This window comes from Neofelis nebulosa, chromosome 6 (assembly GCF_028018385.1).
Source record: "Neofelis nebulosa isolate mNeoNeb1 chromosome 6, mNeoNeb1.pri, whole genome shotgun sequence".
NCBI lineage: Eukaryota > Metazoa > Chordata > Mammalia > Carnivora > Felidae > Neofelis > Neofelis nebulosa.
The window spans coordinates 152,381,726-152,402,682 of record NC_080787.1 but is presented as its reverse complement, the minus strand read 5'-3'; the positions used below and the strand labels follow the sequence as shown (position 1 = coordinate 152,402,682).

Below are 20,957 nucleotides of genomic sequence, written 5' to 3'. Positions count from 1 at the left end.
GGCGTTTCTCAGAGTGTTAGATACATTGGTGTTGATTTCAGCCATTGTGTATTATTTATTATTATATTCACATTCAAACCAGAAGTTGAGAAATAACTCACAGGACATTCATGATATGAGGCTTGATTTTAGGAGAATTTCAGATAGGGGTGGTTTTTTGTCCCATTTTTTATTCCTTTTTGTTTCTTTACACTGTTTAAATACTTTTTAGAGCAGGGCTACTGTGTGATTTCCAGTTGTCTCTGGTAAGCTGCCCTTGGTAAAGTGGTAAGTGGGCTGAAATCCACCCCATTCTGCCCTGTGCTGGCCTGGGGCTGCTCTGTGCCAAAGGGGCACCTTTGCATACACACATTGGGGATTGTATAAGCTGGTGGTGACCCTGAACGCGACCACACTGGAATTCTGAGAATTATAGGTAAGTCAAAAAAATCACCCCAAACTGTATATACTACCATTAAAAAAATTTTTTTTTCGATTTTTATTTTTGAGAGAGACAGAGAGAGACAGAGCGCAAGCAGGGGAGGAACAGACAGAGAGGGAGACCCAGAATCCGAAGGGGGCTCTGGGCTACGAGCTGTCAGCACAGAGCCCGACACGGGGCTTGAACTCACGAACCATGAGACCATGACCTGAGCCGAAGTCGGATGCTTAACCGACTGAGCCACCCGGGTGCCCCTGTATACTATCATTTTTTAAAAATCAAACAAAACTTGGGTGCCTGGGTGGCTCAGCTGGTTAAGCATCCAACTTCAGCCCAGGTCATGATCTCGCAGGCAGTGAGTTCAAGCCCCACATCAAGCTCCACGTTGTGTGGAGCGTGCTAGGGTTCTCTTTCCCTCTCTCTCTGTACCCCTCCACTTGCACATGCTCTCTCTCTCTCTCTCTGTCTCTCTCTCTCTCAAAATAAACAGATAAACTTACAAGAAAAAAGGAAGGAGATTTTGACACATGCTATAACATGGATGAAGCTTGGATGTTTTGTAAAGTGAAATAAGCCAGTCATAAAAGGACAGTGGGGTATTGGGTGATTCCATTTATATGAAATTCCTACAGTCGTCAGACTTGTAGAAACAGAAAGCAGAATGGTGGTTTCCACAGGCCGGCGGAGAACATGGGGGGTCAGGGGTTAATGGGCACAGGGGTTCGGGGTGAGAAGACACAGCATGTCGGAGATGGACGGTGGTGATGTTCACACAACCGTGCGAATGTACTTCATGCCACAGAGCCGAGCCCTTTAACATGGTTGAAATGGTAAATGTCGTATCATATACATTTGTCACAGTTTTTTTTTTTTAATTTTAAATGAGCAATAGTCATTGAAAATAGTCATTGGGGGCGCCTGGGTGGCTCAGTCGGTTAAGGGTCCGACTCTTGGTTTCAGCTCAGGTCATGATCTCAGGGTTCCTGAGTTCCAGCCCCGTGTTGGGCTCTGTGCTGACAGTGTGGAGCCTGCTTGGGATTCTCTCTCTCCCTCTCTTTCTCTGCCCACCCCACTCATGCTCTCATGGTCTCTCTCTTAAAATAAATAAATAAACGTAAAAAAAAAAAAGACTTTGGTCTACAGATAGCTCTTCACTCAGACGTTCAAAACCAGCTTGAGTGCCTCCCCTCTCTTTTCTTCAGGACAGAATTCTCTGGTCTTTGCCCATCTCTTTGTTTTTCCTACCTTGTTCTCAGGCCTGATCCTCTGAAACCTGCCTGTAACAGACGCTGGCACTGCTCCCACCTTCCTCCCACAAGGTCAGGTGCTTCCCCCAACCTCAGCACCCGTGTCCCTGGGCGTCCAGGGGGCCGGGCCTCACCCGGAAGCCCCCTCCCCACCTTGCCCTGCAACACACAAGAGCAGATTCAAACAGTAAAAGAGAAGGAAGGAGCCTGCTGTATAAAGGCATCATGCTGTGAATTTCACACACCAAATCAGTTGCAAGTAACCTGTGAATTTCACAGCTGTGCAAACTTACAACCCAGGCCTCAAAGGTCAGAGGGGCTCCCCTACTCGACTCGTGGTTGGTGTCGGTCCGGGCGGGGACAGGCAGGACCTTCACCTGGGCTTCCTGAGTCTGGATGAGAGAATGACTCAGTGGTCTTTCTGTGAGACTTCCGTTCTCATTGTTTGTTCTCGGCGTGTGTCGGCTGCCGTGCGGCCCAGGCTCTAAGGGGGAGGACGTCCACGGTAAATGAGCCTGCATTTAATGTCACAGTCAATCCCAGTCGCTTTGCACAGAAGAAAGGGAAATCTACCTGCTCTGGTGGAATAGAATAAGGCCCCGGGAGAGAGCAATTTGCAGCAGTAACTGCGAAGCCACAGGAGAAGCCCTTAGGTGCCTGGGAAGTGAGGACTGAGCTCCAAACCTTCCCGAACACCGAACACCGTGCACGGCAGCCGGCAGCCTGGAGGCTCCCCAGCGCCTTAGAGGATTTCCTCATCCCCACATCCTGTCAGGCAGGTTTATACTGCGTCTTGCGTCCTGGGCGTTCGTGCATCTGGCTGGCCTTCTAGGCCACCTAACCTCTCCCATGCTGAAAGAGGCTCGGCGTGTGCTATGTGTGTGAGAGTGTCTGCGTGCGTGTGCACCTGTGTGTGAACGTCGTCTCCACCTCCCCTCGCTCCCCTGCTTCTCCCTTCCGTACTCACGGAATCTTCCTTTCCTGCAGGCTCCTTCTCCTTCAGGGAAACTTGCCCTTTTCAGTGGCCCCGAAACACAACATTCCTGGAATCCGCTGAATGGTTGATTTGGGGGGAGAAAATGTCTCGATGCAACATTGGCTCAAATTTAGGCGATGCTCCTCCGACGCTCCTGGCGCTCCCGTTGTCCGATGTTGCGTATGGCTCCAGGGTGAATGTTTTTGATCTTATTTAAAAAAGTTTACATCATGATTTTCATCCTGATAAAAATCGGGTCGCTTGTCTCAAAAACGTTTATAATTTGTATGTCCCTAAACCTCACCAGTTTGGGGTGTGAATAGGGCACAGTACATGAACCCCACGGGAGGGTCAGCGGCCCCCAGCCCCCACCGAGGGCTCACCGAGGGGCCGCCTGGCTCCAGTTCTGGCTCAGCATCCTGTCCTGGCTGCCAGCCCCGTCCACCAGGAGCCCAGCGCTCTCCTGCGGCCGTCCTGCTCGGGGGCTCCCGTCTGGGGTCTGTCTGTCCCTCACAGCCGTGCAGCATTCTGGAGGTCCCCTCCCGGGACCTTCTTCTCAACAAGTTGCTGCCTGGGGGAGTCAACCTGAACCCAGAGCGACACCTCTTGTGTTCACCCATACACACACACACACACACACACACACACACACCCCTTGTGTGCCCCTGTGGTGAGATGGGTTCATACACCCATCACTTTTATGTCGAACAGTAATTGCCCCCCAACCTTACATGCTGGGCGGCCTCCAGTCTCACAGCAGACTCCCACTTCATTGGCGGGCCAATTCATGGATTTCTCTCCAGGGCTGCAAAGATCCCCTTGGCCATTTGATTCCTCTTTCCCCTAGTCTGACAACAGGCCCCTAAACGCCTGAAACCCGATACCTGGACACCATTCTGGCTGCGTGGGTGAAGGTAGGGCTGTATCCCTCCCCCCCCCCCCCCCCCACCGCCCCCACCTGCCTGGGATTTCATGGTGAGTGACACCTCCCACCGACCTTTAATTTATCTTATCTGCACTTGTCACGGTTGAATTTGACCACGATCTATTCTTATTTTAGGAAGAAAGTCTGGCCCTGGTGGTCTAGACCCAGATACTGTCAGAGCATACGGCAGTCTGAAGGACGCACGGGAGATCTGACACGCAGGACGGGGGAGCTGGGGGCTCAGGAGAGGCCAGCCTGGGCCTGCCCGCGCCCCCAGGGCTCCCCCCACCTCCAGCAGCCCGGGCCTCCTGGTTTCTGGGTTTCCATCCCACAAGCTCCGGGCAGACGGGGTGGCCTGAATAGGAAACAGCCCTGTCTGACCACTTGGATCCTCCTTGACTCCGTGAGGCAGGCGAGGGAGGCGGGTGGTCCCATGCTGGGTGGGGAGGGCGGAAACTGAGACTGAGACACAGGACATCCGACTGCGGTCTTTGCTCCGTTTCGTGTTTTCATTTCCACGCAAGCGTCATGACTAAATGTGGTGCTGATAATGGTTTCAGAGGTGTCTACACCGGCCAGAAGCTGTCCACGTGCTGTGGTTCCGGTTCTGTGTCAGTTATACCATCGCAAAGCTGGTTTTCATGGTCTTATGGGACGTCGCAATGCAAAATGTTTATTACGTCTCCAAAGTCTTCGTCCCACCAGTAAAGCATTCTGACATCTGTACGTGGGACTTAGCAGTGACTTACCGTTGACTGTCCTATGATTGTTCACCTCTGCGTCCTCGTCTGGCTCCTGCTAGTTGTGCGTGAAAGGTAAGGACAGTGACAGAGGCTCACAGACACGAGCTCCCAGCTACAGCCCCACAAATACACATGTTGGGGAGGGTCCTTCCTGCGCCTCTCTCGGCACTGCTGTTGGGGGCCCTGGGATGATGGGATGGAACATTTAGAAGCTCCAGTGTTTGCCAAAGTTCTGGTGGTGTTTGCTTCGATGATCTCGTCTCCAGGCCTCGCCTCTGTCTCCCCTCTGTCCTCTCCTGACACCTTGCCTGTGCCCCGGTGCTCCTCCCCCGGCTCTTCTGCCCTCAGTGTTCAGTGGTCCCCAGCCTCATCGTCCTCCTTAATGAGAGCAAGCTTCTATGACCTTCGTGAAAAAGGGCTGGCTAAGCGCCCCCTCTCCCCGTCACACATTTCTGAATTAAACCCATAAAATCTCCGAAGATGCTGTCTCCTGGTCGCTGCTATACAACTTCAGCACGCTGTGGTTTCTCCCTATGGGAGCAAGTGCGCTCTTGCTTTACGGCAAATAACTCGGAAGACGCCACGGAGACGAGCATTGCTTGCGTCAACTCGCGTCGTGGATGGCCCGGGCTCCGGGTCTGCCAGGAAGGTGCGGTTTCCCAGAATCTGCTGCCAGGGGCACTCCTGAGTTGCTCCTTCCTGGTTTTACCGTGAGGCCGGTCCCCTGGGGGTACGGATCCAGGAAAGTGTTTCTCAGACCCTGTTAGCCAGGACGGCACTCACTTAAGGCCTGGCCACACCACGCCCATCTCCCAGACGGACGGTCCGAGACTGGAGACTTCCAGGAGGAGCCCCGCTCCTGATGAAAACGGTCCGTGTCAGGGGCAGTCGACATTAATATCGTGTCCCGTTGTCCCTTCCAGCCAGCTGTCTTCCCTTCACACTGAGGAGTGGGAGCAAAGGACCGACTTTGCCGACTCTGAGGAGCAGTGTGGACACCTGGGCGCAGATGGGCGATGACCCAGCGGAAGGCAGCTCGGAGCCCTGCAAGGCAACAGGTACAGAGAGCCCCCCGGGACCCTTCTTGCCCTTCGCCTTGGTGTTCTCTCCGAGGAGAGACCCTGAGTGGGGGTCTCATGGGCGGAGAACCCGAGAAAGCTGTCCATGATTGGGAAAGATATGGGACTTCTCGATGTTCAGGACGAGCAGGCTTACAAGAGATTTCCAAAACACCTGGGTGGCTTTTTCCTCTTTTACAACTGTTCTTGCATTTTTGAGGATTTCCTTGACCGCTAAACTTTGCTTTTTATCTCTCTTATATTTTGAAGTTAAGTCAGGCACCTTCTTGATTAATCCCACTGCCGAACTAGTCCTTTAATATTGCAACGAAGAGTGACGTCCTCAATCACTATCAAACAAGGGTATTTTCAGCACAAACACCATTTACGTTACTTTCATCTGATGGCTTTTATGGTGAAACGAAATACCCGACAACAGAGTTCTTAATTGACCGGAAATGTTTCATGAAACGGGACTATTAGAACCTCGGAGGCAAAGCTCCTAAAATACAAAACAAATGTGCCTTTCTCCGGCTCTGATGTAGAGAAGGTGGTGACCATTCTGAAAAGCGATCCGTTTGTATGTTTAGGCATGTTTATAAGAGGGCACGCTTATAAGTTCTTGGCTGTCTTCTTTTGTATATTTATAAAAACCAGAAGAGCTTTGCATAGGGCCAGCAGAGAACTCCATTTAGCTCTGAGTGTGGCTCCAGGGGCAATGTCCATTCATTCTTGTGGAAATATTCTGTAGCCCCCTCCGGGTGCAAGTTTGATCCTTGGTCCTGGGAATCCAGTTGGAGGACAGAAGGTAAGTCAGCAAATGTTGTAGTTTCCGGGAGTGAAGAGAGTGAAGCAGGGTGAGGAAAGAGTGTGGGACTCAAGGCCCAGCTGGATCTGGAACAGTTGTGACGACCTCTGCTCTCCCAGGAGGACCTGGAGGAAGAGCGTTCCGGGCCGGCTGGTGAGTGTGGAGGCAGGTGTGAGTCGGTGAGTTCAAGGCAGAGCAGCACGGCGGGCAGGGCAGCACGGGGGAGGGGAGGGCCTAGGTTCAGAAAAGAGCGAGATCGGAGCGTCCCTGGAGGCCCCCGGTTGTGGTCTCCACGTGTTGGGAAAGCCTGAGAAAGTTTGAAGCAAAAGAGCGACGTGATTCGGTTTGAAATTTGGAAGATGGCTTGGTCTTACCTGAAGGGTGCTCAGGACAGCGGGCGGGAAAGCAGAGATGGAAGACAGAGAAATGGCACGGCCTTGGCTTGGGCAGGGTGACCATGTGAGAACGGGGATTTTGAAGACACCCTTGACTTGACGAACCTAGCTGGTAAATCGGGGGGAGGTACGAGGAGAGAGAGAGAAGGAATATTCCTGGTGAACCGTTGTCTTTTGCCTTGGTTTTCTGCCCTGGGTCCCTTCGTCCTGATGGGCGGGGCAGGGCAGATACAGGGCAGGGGAGAAACGGGGCTCTGTTTTGGACGTGCTGGGAGGGAGGAGCCTTTCCGACGTCCCCAAGCTGCCGAGCGGACAGTGGAAGGTGAGGTTAGGGAGCACTGCCAGTGAACCCCTGAGAAATGGGCCGAGAGCAGGAGCGAGACGGGGGGGTAAGGTGGCCCCCAAACCGAGAGGCGGAAGCATTTCGAGGCGAAAGCAAACGACTGGCAGATGCACCGGAGAACTGGTAGCAGGACTTGGGGGTGTGGATCCCACATAGACCGGTGACCTTGACAAGACCTTCAGTGCAGGGAGAGCCTGAGAGGCCCCAGGGCAGAAGGGGAGGAGGAGGGGAGGCAGGAAACGTCCAGGAGCTTCATTTTAAAAAACAAAGGGGGCGCCTGGGGGCTCAGGATCCTTTTGATTTAGGCTCAGGTCATGATCTCACGGTTCCTGGGTTCAAGCCCCGAGACGGGCTCTGTGCTGACAGTATGGAGAACGCTTGGGATTCTCTCTCTCTCTCTCTCTCTCTCTCTCTCTCTCTCTCTCTTAAAATAAATAAATAAACATTAAAAAGTAAAATAAAGAACCAAGAAGTGGGTGATAGCTGACAGGGGAGGGGGAGGTCCAGTGGTTTGGTGTTTGTGTTTTAATATGGGGCGGGGGCAGACGGGCCGAACCTCACCAGCAGCAAATGCTGACGTCTCGCAGCCAGGGGGAGATTTTCTCCTCCCTGCGGGAGGGTCAAGAACAAAATCGGCATGTTTCCGTTCAGCCTTGATCAGAGGCAAAGGCTGCTCATCCCTCCCGGGGCAGGCGCCTTAAAGGGAGAAAGACCCCGGGAAGCTACCACTGTGAGCAGCACGCAGTGTCCAATTAGTTCTTACACCCTGACATTGCTGGGTAGCCATTTGCCCCGTGTGACTGTTGTTACTTAAGTTCATTAAAATTCAGTGAAATTAAAACATGTTCTGTCTCACTCGCACCGCCACATCTCAGGGGCTCAGTAGTCGCGTGCGGTGAGTGGCTAGTTGTGGGAGAGCAGAGAAGCGGATGATTTGCACTGTCACCTTCTGTGGGGTGGCACTGCTCTGCATCCGGAGGGAAAGGGTATTTTTTAAAGTAAGTTTACTGGTTTATTTTGAGACAGAGCATGCAAGCAGGGGAGGGGCAGAGAGAGAGAGAGAGAGAGAGAGAGAGAGAGAGAGAGAATCCCAAGCAGGCACCGCCGCACTGTCAGCCCAGAGCCTGACACGGGCTTGATCCCACGAACTTGACATCATGACCTGAGCCGAAATCGAGAGTCAGATGGTTACCTGCCAGAGCCATCCAGGCGCCCTGAAAGACTTAACTAAATTCTAAATCACTTGCTCTGATAGGGATAGCCTTGGGGTTAAGTGTAAGACGAATGTTTCATTCTATAAAAACACTTTTGAAAAATCCACGTTTCCTTGAATGAAACCGTGTAAAACTGTTATTCACAAGTCTTTTTCTCCTTAAAGTCTAGATGGTAAATGAAGATAGGAGTTTAATGTCTCCTAATACTTGTTCCTAAAGGATCCTTTCGTTAGGTAATGAGAACTAATTAGCCTCCAAGGTTTCCCTTTTCCTCTTGGCTGCCAGGAATCTCCTAGCAAGATGTATTGATTTAATTATACTTGGACATTATAATGAGGAGGAATGTTAACACTAAGGCCAAAGTGAATCATTAGGGATCGAGGCAGGATAGAAACGGGAAGGGACGGTGACTTTGACTCTGGTCCAATCCCTACATTTAGTTGTAGATCAATCATTCTGCGTAACATCAGGCTTCTACCTTAAGTACTTATTAGAATGCTAATTTATTGACTTGTAATGGCAAGAAGTTCCGTCTAGTAACGCTCCTGCCCAGGACCCATGGAAAACTCTTTCCTGCTATCGAGACATCTGAGATGCCAACACAGTCATCAGACGTTTGCTTAGGGAACACACAATTAAGGCAAAGGGGAAGAACCGTCTTGAAGGGTGTTTCGTCCAGACCACAGCTCACATCCTTGAGATACCCTTGCTGCCCGGTTGAGGATGTGTTTCTGGTGATAGAACTGCTTTTGCTTCTCAGACTTCATCTTTTCCCCTCGCTGCAGAGCCACACATCCCTAAAATGTGCTTTTCTGAAACCACGGCACCTTGTCTGCCCTGCCTCCGAATTTTCCTGGGATGTGTTTCCATCACTGATGTTATTAGAGTTCTGTTATTAGAGTTCAGGAGGCTGGCCGCCCCCTCGGGGGACAAACATTTCCTTTTACCTCCAAGTTCTTGGAAAGGCGAGGCTCTGTCCTCTCTTCCTCCTCTCTTGTCACACCTGTGTTATCCTAAGCAATCTCAGTCTGAACCCAAGGAAGTAAAATTTGCAATGTTTAAATGAAGCCGTCCTCCTTTAGCAAATGATTGCTTTAGTTATTATATTAATAGTGCACAGGCATTGGCCGCGTTTTTGAAGTTATGGAATCCTTTTTAAAAAATAGACTTCATATCTTACCTTTCATCAAAATTATCTGTTTCCTAAATGGTAATAACCTCTATACTTCGGAAGGATTACAACCAGAAGCTGTATATGACTACTTTTGTAGCTAAAGGCCCAGTGACTGTTATATTTGGCATAGCACAACTATGTTCCATCCCATTGTTTGAACAGTCCCCCAAATTCACGGAAATGTCTTACCACCCCAAGGAGTCTTTTCTGAGGACCTGGGCTGCATTTGGGTCATGCTAAGGTGCTATGGGGAAACTTAACGAAGCCTAAAACAACATCCCTCGTGTAAAAGGGTTTGTCTCCGAGACCTTCAAGAGACTCCCCGAATCCTGTCCCAATGGCACCGTCTTGGGGGCCAGGGGTGGGCGCCTGGGACCTGGTGGGTGGCTGGTGGCTCAGGCACCCTCATGTGGTGAGAGAACCGTGCTGTGAAACGGGTAGTGCTGGGCGCTGGGGTTGCAGGGGAGAGAACCACCTTGAGATGGAGGTTTGCCTTTTGAGACCTGGCACCGAGGGCAGTGGGGTCTGCAGTGAAAAGGGGATGCCCTTTAAAAGGAGAGGATGTAGGGGCACCTGGATGGTTCAGCCATTAAGCGTCCGACTTCAGTTCAGGTCATGATCTCGCGGTTCATGAGTTCGAGCCCTCCATTGGGCTCGCGGTTTGTGAGTCGAGCCCCGCATCAGGCTCTGTGCTGACAGCTCGGAGCCCGGAGCCTGCTTCGGATTCTGTGTGTCCGTCTCCCTCTCCCCTTCCCCTGCTCATGCTCTGTCTCTCAAAACAAATAAACATTTAAAATATAAAAAAAAAAAAAAAAAAAAAAAAAAAAAAAGGAGAGGATTTCGAGGGCAGAGACAGAAATTGGGTTGACCCGGAGACCGAGGGAACCGCGGATGCTCACCGCAGTTGTGTAGGTGGCTATCGACCTCCAGTGACAGGTGATGGGGCTCATTTGTCGTATTTCTCTTCAGGGTGTCGCTTTGTCTTCCTTGACCTAAAGCGTGGGATGATCAAGCCCAGAGCCGGAAAGATGTTTTCGTTCATCTGCTTGGTGTTGCATCTCTTTGTATGTGTATTTGATCTCTGGCTCTTTTCAGAGAGACAGAAAACGAAGGGCATTTCCTGTTCTGTGACACCCACTCACAAAACCTAATCAGCAGGGTTTTTGCTGTGGATCACAGCACATTGATGGATGTCCCCTCTTCAACGGTCGGCACGTTGGCGGATTTACAGGTGTGACGGTCAGGACACAAATGCCTCTCGGGGGTTTTAGTTGTGACAAATAGGGTACTTCGTGTAAACTCTGTGTGAACTCTTCTTGGAAGGGACCTCGTTCAAAGAAAGCCGCGGTGGCAGGGACGTGCCCATCCTACTGTTTTGGCAGCCAGCTTTCCTTGAAGTTATCCTCGCCACACGCTCCCTGTTTGGACCTGACGTTGGTGATGTGGGCTGGTTTACAATTGAAGTGGGTGCCCCGGCCCCCCCTTTCTTTCCTGGTCCCCACGCTGCTCCCCCTTTCTTTGGCGGGGGTGGGGTGCAAAGCAGGTCCCTCCAAAGCCGTTGCCGTTGCGCGAGTCTGCTCGTTTGGCAGTGGGCGTTCCAGGACCGCAGCCAACAACACCCACGGCGTTTGCTGGCCCGGAGCCCGCAGACTTGAACCCGTTCCCAAACATATACGGAATTTCTCTGTTAGGGACAACATAGGGTGCTGTGTGACGCTGCCGATGCTGCGTTTACTCCCTCCTTGGTGCACGTGTGCGAATATGTTTGGGTTTATGAGAGAAAGTGCCAGAAGCTGTGTTTTCCATGACTTGGCTACTCCTGCAGCAGGTGGTTCCGTCCATTCTGGACGATCTGACTTTGTGGCTTGGGAAATCACATCCTCACAGCGGTGGGTCCAGCCAGCAGCCGTCCATCTTCGAGAACCCCGCGGGATTTGAACACAAGGAGAGACGGGCTGGATGGGCCCCAGTGGGCTTCTCAGCCCCCGCGCCATCCCACGGCCATCAGCGAGGGTCAGGGAGGGGGCACCAGAGGGAGTGAGAGGCAGCGGCGGGAAGGAGTGACGGTGGGGAGGTACAGAAGAGGCGGGACGGAGAAAGGGAGACGGGAGACCCTGTTTTGTTGCTTTTGGCCCAAGCCCAGGATTTACACGGCAAAGAGCGAGGTCCAGTGTGATCTTTGGAGTCAGAGGGAATTGGACAGTTTCTGAGTGTTCGAGCGGGTAATATTTCATATCTGTCTTCCCCAAAGAGATCAGATCAGCATGCGTGTAGATTTAACGTCTTGTCTGCAACAACTCTTGAACTCACATTTGAAAGCTTTGAGCTGATGTACGATCTCTACTATGCATTGTCTTTCTTTGGAACTCATGAAGGGGAAACAGTGAATGAACAACAAGTAAGTGGCCAAGGGCCACCTAGGCATGTGTCACCTTTGTGTTCTTATGGCTTCACCCACACGACCTTCTAATGGCTCTCAGACCTGGTGCCATGACATGCATGATTTTGTCCCTCACTACGCCTGCGTGAGGCTAAGGCAACGACAATATCAGCCCAATATTGCAGCTGCAGAAGCCCCACGATGGTCCCTCTAAAGGAAGGAACATGGCCCTGTTGTCCTGGACCCCACGTCGGATGTAAGGCAGTGTGAAGGCAGAGTTAGAGTTACACTCTTCCGCTCGGGGGGTGGTGGTGGTTTTGTCTGTCTGAATAACCAGAAATCATTATTTGCAAGCTTGCAAACAAACCAAGAACCTGGCCTTTGCAACACAACACAACCTTCCTTCTCCAAAGTGAGTTTGTTTTTTGTGAGTCTGTGAAACAGGTTCATTTTACTCGAAAAAGACTGCAGCTGATCCGTCCGAAGCATTTCAGGCTGCGCGGGCACGTTGAAGACCAGTGGGCTTCCAGACGTTTCTTTGGAATAAAAAAACAAGGGGTGCCAGGGTGATGCAGTCGGTTAAGCACCTACTTCCGCTCAGGTCATGATCTCATGGTTCGTGGGTTCGAGCCCTGCGTCGGACTCTTGTGCTCACAGCTCGGAGCCTGGAGCCTGCTTCGGATTCAGTGTCTCCCTCTCTCTCTGCTCCTCCCCCGCTCGTGTGCGCTCTCTCTCTCTCTCTGTGTCTCAAAAATGCAATAAACATTAAAATTTTTTTTTTTACTTAATAAAGATTCTGGCAGTGGGTGATCACCGACCTGTTTTCAGCAGTTGACCTTTCCCAGGGCGAGTCGCGCGATCCTGGGAGTTAGATCCTTCGGAGGGAGATCAGAGAGGCCTTGTGCTCACCTGATTGTGGTGCAGATGAGACAACGAGAGGGAGCATCGCGGGACCTGGCCCCGGACCGGCCGAGCTCCCTCACAGGACTTGGGAACCGCAGCCGTCTCCGGGGGGGAACGGCTGGCTGCCAGCTCCGGTCCCCGGTGCGTGACGGACGGCCGCCTTGGTCTTGTTCTACTTCTGTTCCTTTGAATTTTGTGACGCTTGTCAGCTTAGCACATTCGGGAGCGGGCCGCACGCTGTCGCTCTCCCCCGACGAATGAGTGGATCTTCACCGTCCGTGTCTTGACAAGCAGATTTCTGAAACGTTACAGGAAATCTCCTTCTTCTTTGCCGGGCTTGTGTGTGCGCGTAGCCCCTAGAAGGGCAGCGCTGTCCCACTTACGGGTGTGCTGGCTGGTCGGCCAGGTTTGCAGGGATGCGGCCAGCCCACGTGCCGGAGATTAGAATCAGTCCCCTCGGGTACGCGGTGAGGTCCTTACTCAGGCGAAAAGCCCATTGACGTCAGCAAGCCGGGAACGCGGCCTGGCTTCATTGTAAGTTAAAAGTGGTCACCGTCAGGAGGAAGTGGACAAAGGGCAGGGAGTTTTTAGGAAGCTACATTTTAAAAACGTACCTGCTTTCTGCTTTCATGGCTTTCTTTGGCACTTAATTGCACACGGAGTTGATCCGCAGGCTGACTGTGCCGCGGGGCATGTTCTGAATTCACCGGAACCTGACCCTGACCCTGACCCTGAGGTAGCCCCACCCACCAGGGGCCCCGGCAGTGTTTGCCCCTTGACGGAAAGTAGGAAAATACGCTAACACAGCTGATCTGGCACCGTCCTCCTCCCCGCCCGCCCCCTTGCACCTGACCTGCAGGACCCAGGGCCAGGCTGCCTGCGGGTTCCCCGCACGGCATCTTCTTGCCAGCGTGGGAGGACCCGCTGCCTGCAGAATTTCTCTCCTGGCGTTTCTCTGGCAGTCATTCTTCTAGATTCATCTCAAGTCCGTGAAGTCTCCCCAGAGCCCGCTGCACAGGCACACACACGCAGGACGAGTAGATCATCCCCCCACCCCTCCTGACACCAAGGTAGTTCGCTCTCACATGTCTTGGTATTCTGCAGCTATTTATGTCTCCCCCTCTCCAGACTCTGACTTTCCTGCTGGTAGAAACCCGTCTATTGACGCCTGTCTCCCCGCTACCAGGCACGGTGTCAGAACGTGTGAGAAATTCAACACAACAGTTTTGGTAAGAATCAAAGAAAACGGCGTATCCAAGCCTAATTGGAACAGAACTGCCCAGTGGCCGGCAGAGTGCGAGGTTTAGTATTTAAATGAGTCTGAGAACGTGGGAAGAGCTGTGAGAGTGACTCAGGTCGCGGGCTGTTCGGTTCCGCCCGCGATCAGAGGACGACGGGGACACCCCTGCAGAAGGCACGGAACCAGCCGCGACTGAGGTGGACGGTCTGTGTCGGTGGCGCCCCCACAGGTGGCTGTTCTGCAAGCTTCCCTGTAGTTCTAGGCGTGCACTCCCAGGCTTCTGAAGTCAGGACCTTGCTGAACAAAATACCGCTCCTTCTGTCTGCCTGGAACAGAGGGGTGCCTCATAACGATCTGTTTATTCCAATAGGCAGGGCATTCGACTGGGTCCCTCCAACCTACCAGCACAAAAGGGTTCAGCACTACCAACGGGACCTCTGTCCCTGTCCTCCTGGCTATAATATTGACAGGTGCAAGTGTCACGCCAAATAAGTCGAATACCCTACAATCTCCCAACCACCTTGCATCAACGAATGCTTCAAACGTGTCACTTTCACTCCCTGGTATCTACCTGTCCGGTCATCAGCATGACGATCTCATTCTCTAGCTGAGAGAAAGACTCCTTTAAATGCAAACCAGTTACTTTTTCCTCAGAGGTCCTTCTAGGGGTACAAGGACACTGGTAAGTTGCATGATTTAGATGTTATTTTGAAGTCGAAGATAAGCTGACAAAATACTTCCTGTGATGGTAGACTTGCTAAATCTACTTGGAAGAATCGTACTTGGGATTTCATTCCAAGTACAATTGGAGGCCAAGGATGATCCTTATAAAACTAGGCATAAATAAAACTGCAGAGGATATACCACATACTCTGCAGCAAAAGATCATTTAAATTTAAATCTAATCCTTTCCAATGCCCCATCTATATAATATATTGGGTGATAAGGGGCATTTTAATTTCTTGCCCCCAGATTTTCTTTTTTTTTCTTTTTTCTTTTCTTAGAGAGAAATAGAGATCATGAGTGGGATGAGGAGGGGCAGAGAGAGAGAGAGAGAGAGAGAGAGAGAGAGAGAGAGGAGCCTAAGCAGGCTCCACACTCAGCGCAGAGCCCGATGCAGGACTTCATCCCACAATCCTGGGTTCACGACCTGAGTCAAAATCAAGACTTGGAGACTCAACTGACTGAGCCACCCAGGCCCCAGACCCTAGATTTTCTTATATTCCATATGATGTGACCTCAAAAAGGTACTGTGTATATACATATGCTGTGTATGTGCTCATGTCAGGAGCCTCTAAGTGAGGTTATATTTTTTTTAAAGCAGCTCTATTTAGGTATAATTCACCCATAGAAACACAGAGCTTCATAGGTTTGGCTGTATTCATGGGTATACGCAATCCTCACCATGGTGGGTCTTAGAATATTTTTATTACTTCAGAAAGAAATCTCATGCCCTTTAGCTCCATACCACATGCCCTTGCCCCCTCTCTGTCCCACATCCCTAAACAACCAGGAATCTGCTCTATAGATTTTCCCATTCTGGACTTCCATGTGAACGGGACGACGTTGTGTGTGTCTTTTCTGTCTGTCATTTTTCACTGAGCACGGGTGTCAGTATTTCATTCCCTTTTATGGATGAATAATTCCCCCATTTTAGGAATATGCCCCATTTTTTCTGTCCATTCATCAACTAAGGGACATTTGGGTTATTTCCACCTCTTGGCTATTGTGAATAACACTGTTATGAACATTTGTGTACCAGTATTTGGCTTCACTGATTTCCTATATTCTCTTTCTGTTCTCCATGTTAGTAATCTGCACCCTAATCTTTGTGATTCTCTTCTTCAGGTGCAGTTGACTCTTCTTTTTCTTATGTCTTAAGGTGGAAGCTTAGGTTACTGATTTGAGACCTTTCTGCTTCATTGATCTAGGCTGTAAATTTCCCTCTGAGCACCGCATTAGCTGCACCCATAAGTTTTGGTATGTTGTGTCTTTATTTTCATTCATCTGGAAGTATTTTCCAATTTCCTTTTTATTTCTTCTTTGACCCCTTGATTGTTTGGGAGTGTGTTGTTTACTTTTCTCCTATTTGTGGGTTTCCCGAATTTCTCCATGTTCTTGATTTCTGATTTCATTCCACTGTGGCCAGAGAAAATACTTTCCAGCATTTGTATTCTTTTGAACTTATTGAGGTTGTTTTATGGCCTAGCAGATGGTCTATCCTGCAGAATGTTTCAAGTGCCCTTGAGGAAGACTGTAGTCTGTTGCCATTAGGTAAAGTGTTCTGTACAAATTGGTTAGATCTAGTTGGTTTATACTGTTATTCTTCTGTTTCCTTGTCGATCTTCTTATTGTTCTATGCATTATTGAAATTGGGGTATTAAAGTCTTTAACTATTATTGTTGAATTTTCCCATTTCTGTCTTCAATTCTGTCAGTTTTTGTTTCGTGTATTTTAATGCTCTGTCATTAGGTACATATATCTTTGTAATTGTTACAGCTTTCTGATGGGTTGAACTTTCCATCATTATAAAATGTCCCTCTTTATCTCTGGGAACATTGTTGTTTGTTTGTTTTAAAGTCACTTTGCTATTATTACAGTCCCTTCTGCTTTCCGGTGGTTGCTGTTTGCCTGATGTATGTTTTTCAGTCTTTCACTTTAAAACTATTTGTATCTGAATCTAAAATGTGTCTTCTGTAGACAACAAATCGGTGGGTTATGTTTTGTTTTGTTTTTCATGCACTCAACCTCTGCCTTTCTATTGGATTGTTTAATCCATTTACATTTAATGTGATTATTAATATAGTTGGATTTATTATAGCTTGCCATTTTCCTTTTTTGTTTTCTATATATCTCATGTCTCTTCTGTTTATCTATCTCTATATATAGATATATTTTTAATTTCTCTTTTTCTATACTCTTTGACACTGAATGAATATTTTCTAATGTAGAGCTTTAATCTCACTAATGATGATTTTCACTCTGTTTTTGTCTTTATGATTTCAAACCTGTCGCTCTTTCTACTATATCAGGCTATGTCTCTCATTGGTGATTACAAGTAGTATTCCTTTTATATGGCGTCACTCTAGGCTGCCTGCCTTCACCTTAGGCAGTAGCCATTATTAGGGTTATTTTTTTCAGTTTTCACTTTTCATAACACTGGGAAAGGAACTAGAATTTAAAGCTTAACCTAAGTGTTCCTGCAGAGACAGAGGAGATTGATAACTAGATTCAAGGAGTCCCCTGCTTCTCCTGTGACTGCTCAACCAAAGGTGCCTTGAACAACTAGTGTTATTATTGAATAATCTCATTGGTGTTTAGGAGAGAGATGCACACCGCTTAAAATTCCGTTAGATACTAAGGAAATGGGGGTGGGGGGAATAGTAGGAGGTTGGGAGTTTGAAGAGAAAAGAGGGACTCCCTTCATGACATTAATTTTAAAAAGCCAAGCCTGAGGAATAAAAGAATTCTCTTAGGTGTTATTCTGAAGGGCTGATGGGAACCAGTACTCGCTGCTCTCAGTAGGAGTGGTGACCGAGTAAGGATGTTTTCTTTGTATCTTTTCACCTATAAGCACAATTCTTTTTTTATTGTGGTAAAATATACATAACATAAAATTTACCAGGTCAACCATTCTGAATGGTATTTCATTGTAAGTATTACATCACCATTTATCTATCCATCCATCAGCAGGCCCTTGGATTGCTTCCACCTTGTGGCTGTTGTGCATGAGGCTAAAAACATGGGTGTCCAAATATCTGTTTGAATCCCCTCATCCACTTCTTTCAGACACATACACAGAAGTAGAACTGTTTAAAGTCTTGAAAAATTGCTGTGTCATTTTCCATAGCAGTTGCATCATTCTACACTTCCACCAGCAATGACCAAAGCCTTCAGTCTCTCCGCATCCTTGTCAACCGTTGCCATTTTCTGGGGTTTGTTTTTGCTTTTGTTTTTGTTTTGTTTTGATCATCGTCATCCTAATCAGGGTGAAGTGGCCACTCTATATTTTTGAGTTACATTTTAGTGGTTGCTCTAGGGCATACCACATATATCTTATCAGAAGCAGCTTCAAATTTATCCGAGCTTAATTCCTGCGATATGTAGGACTGTTACTCCTATATAGCTCTGTTCCCTTTCCTCCTTTTTATGGTATGGTTATACATATTACATCTATTGTATTACAAACCCAAACCTACTTCCTTATAATTATTACTTTACCACCTGTCATCGTTTCCTTAGCAATTACAACTCTGCCCCTGACTGCGTTTCCTTTCTACTGTTATTGGCAAATACATGATGGTTCTATTCTATTTTTATATGTTACAGGCCCAACAACAGACTATACTTATTTTATAAAACTTTTTATAAAATTATTTCATGCTTTATAGGGGACCTAAGAAAGGAGAAAAACATGCATTTATAGTGTCTCCTATAATTATATAATTCCTTTTACCAGTGCTCTTTGCTCATGTGGATTAGAATTATGATATTTTGCCTAAAGAACATTCTTTAGTATTTCTCATGAAATGGGTCTGGTCGCAACAAATTATCCCAGTTTTTGCCTTAGAAAAAGTTTTTTTTTTTTTTTAATGTTTTTATTTATTTTTGAGACAGAGAGAGACAGAGCATGAACGGGGGAGGGGCAGAGAGAGAGGGAGACACAGAATCGGAAGCAGGCTCCAGGCTCTGAGCCATCAGCCCAGAGCCCGACGCGGGGCTCGAACCCACGGACCGTGAGATCGTGACCTGAGCCGAAGTCGGACGCCCAACCGACGGAGCCACCCAGGCGCCCCTCCTTAGAAAAAGTTTTTATTCCCCCTTTATTTTTGAAGTATACCTTTGCTGTGAATTGAATTCTTTGTTGACGGTTTTGTTCTCCTTCAAGCACTTCGAATATGTTATTCCACCGCCCTCTGGCCTCCATTGCTTCTGCTGAGAAGTCAGCTGTCCCCTTACTGGGGTTCCCTTGGATGTGTGTTGTTTTTCTCTTATTTTCAAGATTTTCTCCTTGTCTTTGACATTTAATGTTTTTACTTGATATGTCTGTCTATAAGTCTCTGAGTTTAGCAGATTTGGAGTTCATTCAGCTTTCTAGGGATGTAGGTGATTGGTTATTGTCCTTCAATAAATTGGGAACGTTTATGAATTTGAATATTTTTTTCTTCCGTCTTCTCTCCTTCTGGTACTTCCTTTATATGTGTGTTGGTGTGCTAAATGATACCCCGCTTTTCTTCGAGGCTCTGTTCATTTTCCTTATTCTTTTTTTCTCTCTGTCCTTCCGCTTGCAAAACCTCTATCAGCCTATCCTCAAGTTTGCTAATTCTTTCTCTAGCCAGTTCATGTGTTCTGTTCGGCTCCTGACCAAGTTTTCATTGTGCTTTTCAGCTCTCTAGTTTCCACCTGGTTCTTTTCCATAATTTCTCTTTCTTTATTAGTGCTCTAGATGTGATGCAACATCACCACACCTTCCCTTACTTCTTCAATCATGGCATCCTTTAGTTCTGTGAACATATGTATGACCACTTTGAAATATCCTGGTAAATCTGGCATATGAGGGCATCTGGGGGGGCTCATTCAGTTGTGTCTGACTCTTCGTTTTGGCTCTGGTCATGATCTAATGGTTCATGTGTTCGAGTCCCATATCAGGCTCTGAGCTGCCAGCGCTTGGGATTCTCTGTCTCCTTCGCTCCCCTGCTCAAGTGTTCTCTTTCTCTCAAAATAAATAAATAAATAAATAAATAAATAAATAAATAAATAAGTAAGTATGTTTTAATCTGTCATCTGGTTACTCTTACAAGCAGTTTCTGAGGAAAGCTCTCCTTAAAGAGGGGACATTCAAAAGTGAATGCCCGCGGACTATAGGCAAGGGTCCTTGTTTTAGAAGGTTCTGGTAGGCCCTCCCCCCCTCCCGTCCCTCTAGTTCCTTCCCAGGTCCCACCCTTATTGGCTTGATAGCTCTGGGTGCTGGGAGGTCCATTCCTGATTGGCTCGTCTCGGTTGTATGAAGGCTGGTCTATGGCCATATCATTCCTTGTGGGTCATATGTTTCATGGCCTATTTCTTATTTTTAGTTAGATCTTTTGTCAGATTCCTGAGGGGAACCTGAGGGGGAGTAGGTGGGGTCTGTTTCATGCTGGAGAGGAACCTTACCCCTGAGGGGGTCTGCAGTGGTCACACCCTCCCAGCATTGTTCCAAAATGTGTTTTTCTCCACCCAGGGACCTCGGGTCCCAACCTTTCCCCCCTGCCTATTTTACCCTATTTTTCCCTATCATAGTGGTTGGATTCTTTTAGTGTAGTGTCTCTCTCTCTCTCTCTCTCTCTCTCTCTCTCTCTCTCTCTCTCTCTCTCACACACACACACACACACACACACACACAGCACAAGCTTCTGATAGTCTCCTTAGAGAGACACAGCTTTGGGTGCACAGTCACCCTGGGGGGCAGAGGTGCTGGCGGGGCCCTTTTCCTGACTTTCTTGTCCACACACAGCTGTTAAACTCCACCAATGCCTTGCTGGCCTATCATTCAGTTGTTTTCAACACTGCCCTGGGGCATAAATTGCTTCACAGACTAATCCAATCAAATTCTGGCTCCTTTAAAGGAAAAGTTTCTGAGGTCATGTTTGATATTCCGACCCTAGGGAGGCTCCTGCCAGCTGTCTGACTTCCTGCTCCTCTCCTGCAAGCTAGCCGGCGGCAGTCTAGGCGGCCTCTGTCTTAAAATCAAGAAGGTCCCCCTGGTTGCCTCTCGCCACAACCTCTACTGCTCTTGAGGGGGCCCCGGGTGTAAATTCTCCGGCCCTGCTGCAAAGGCAGTCAGTGCCTTGGGAGGAGAGAGGAGCTATCTGGGTCAGGCCTGCTTCTCCCCACCCCCCGGGCCAAGTCTCTGAGCCAGGGCTGTGGGGCTGGGAGTGGGACGGCCGTGAACTTCTCTCAGAGCGACACCTGTGCTCCAGCAGCCGAGTGCCTGTGAGGGAGGATGCGTGGAAGGTGGGCGGGTCCTCCTTGTTCGCCTCTCCTGGCGTGGAACCACCCCTACCCAGCTAGGGGAGGGCTCTCGGCCTGCTGTGTCAAGGTAAAGGCTGCGTTCCACGGGTGGGGGGGTCTGGCCAGAAGGAGGGAGACCC

At 49.0% G+C, this 20,957-nt stretch overlaps 1 protein-coding gene across 2 annotated transcripts in view; it reads left to right on the top strand.

The window, feature by feature from the left end:
- PDE10A (phosphodiesterase 10A) overlaps window positions 1-20,957 on the top strand; it is a 613,983-nt gene that overhangs the window by 253,089 nt on the left and 339,937 nt on the right. For both annotated transcript variants that reach the window (XM_058735867.1, XM_058735864.1), the window contains exon 2: window positions 5,236-5,370. In XM_058735867.1, the coding sequence (XP_058591850.1) occupies window positions 5,322-5,370 (49 nt within the window). In that variant the 5' untranslated portion in view covers window positions 5,236-5,321. The remainder of the gene's footprint in view (window positions 1-5,235; window positions 5,371-20,957) is intronic.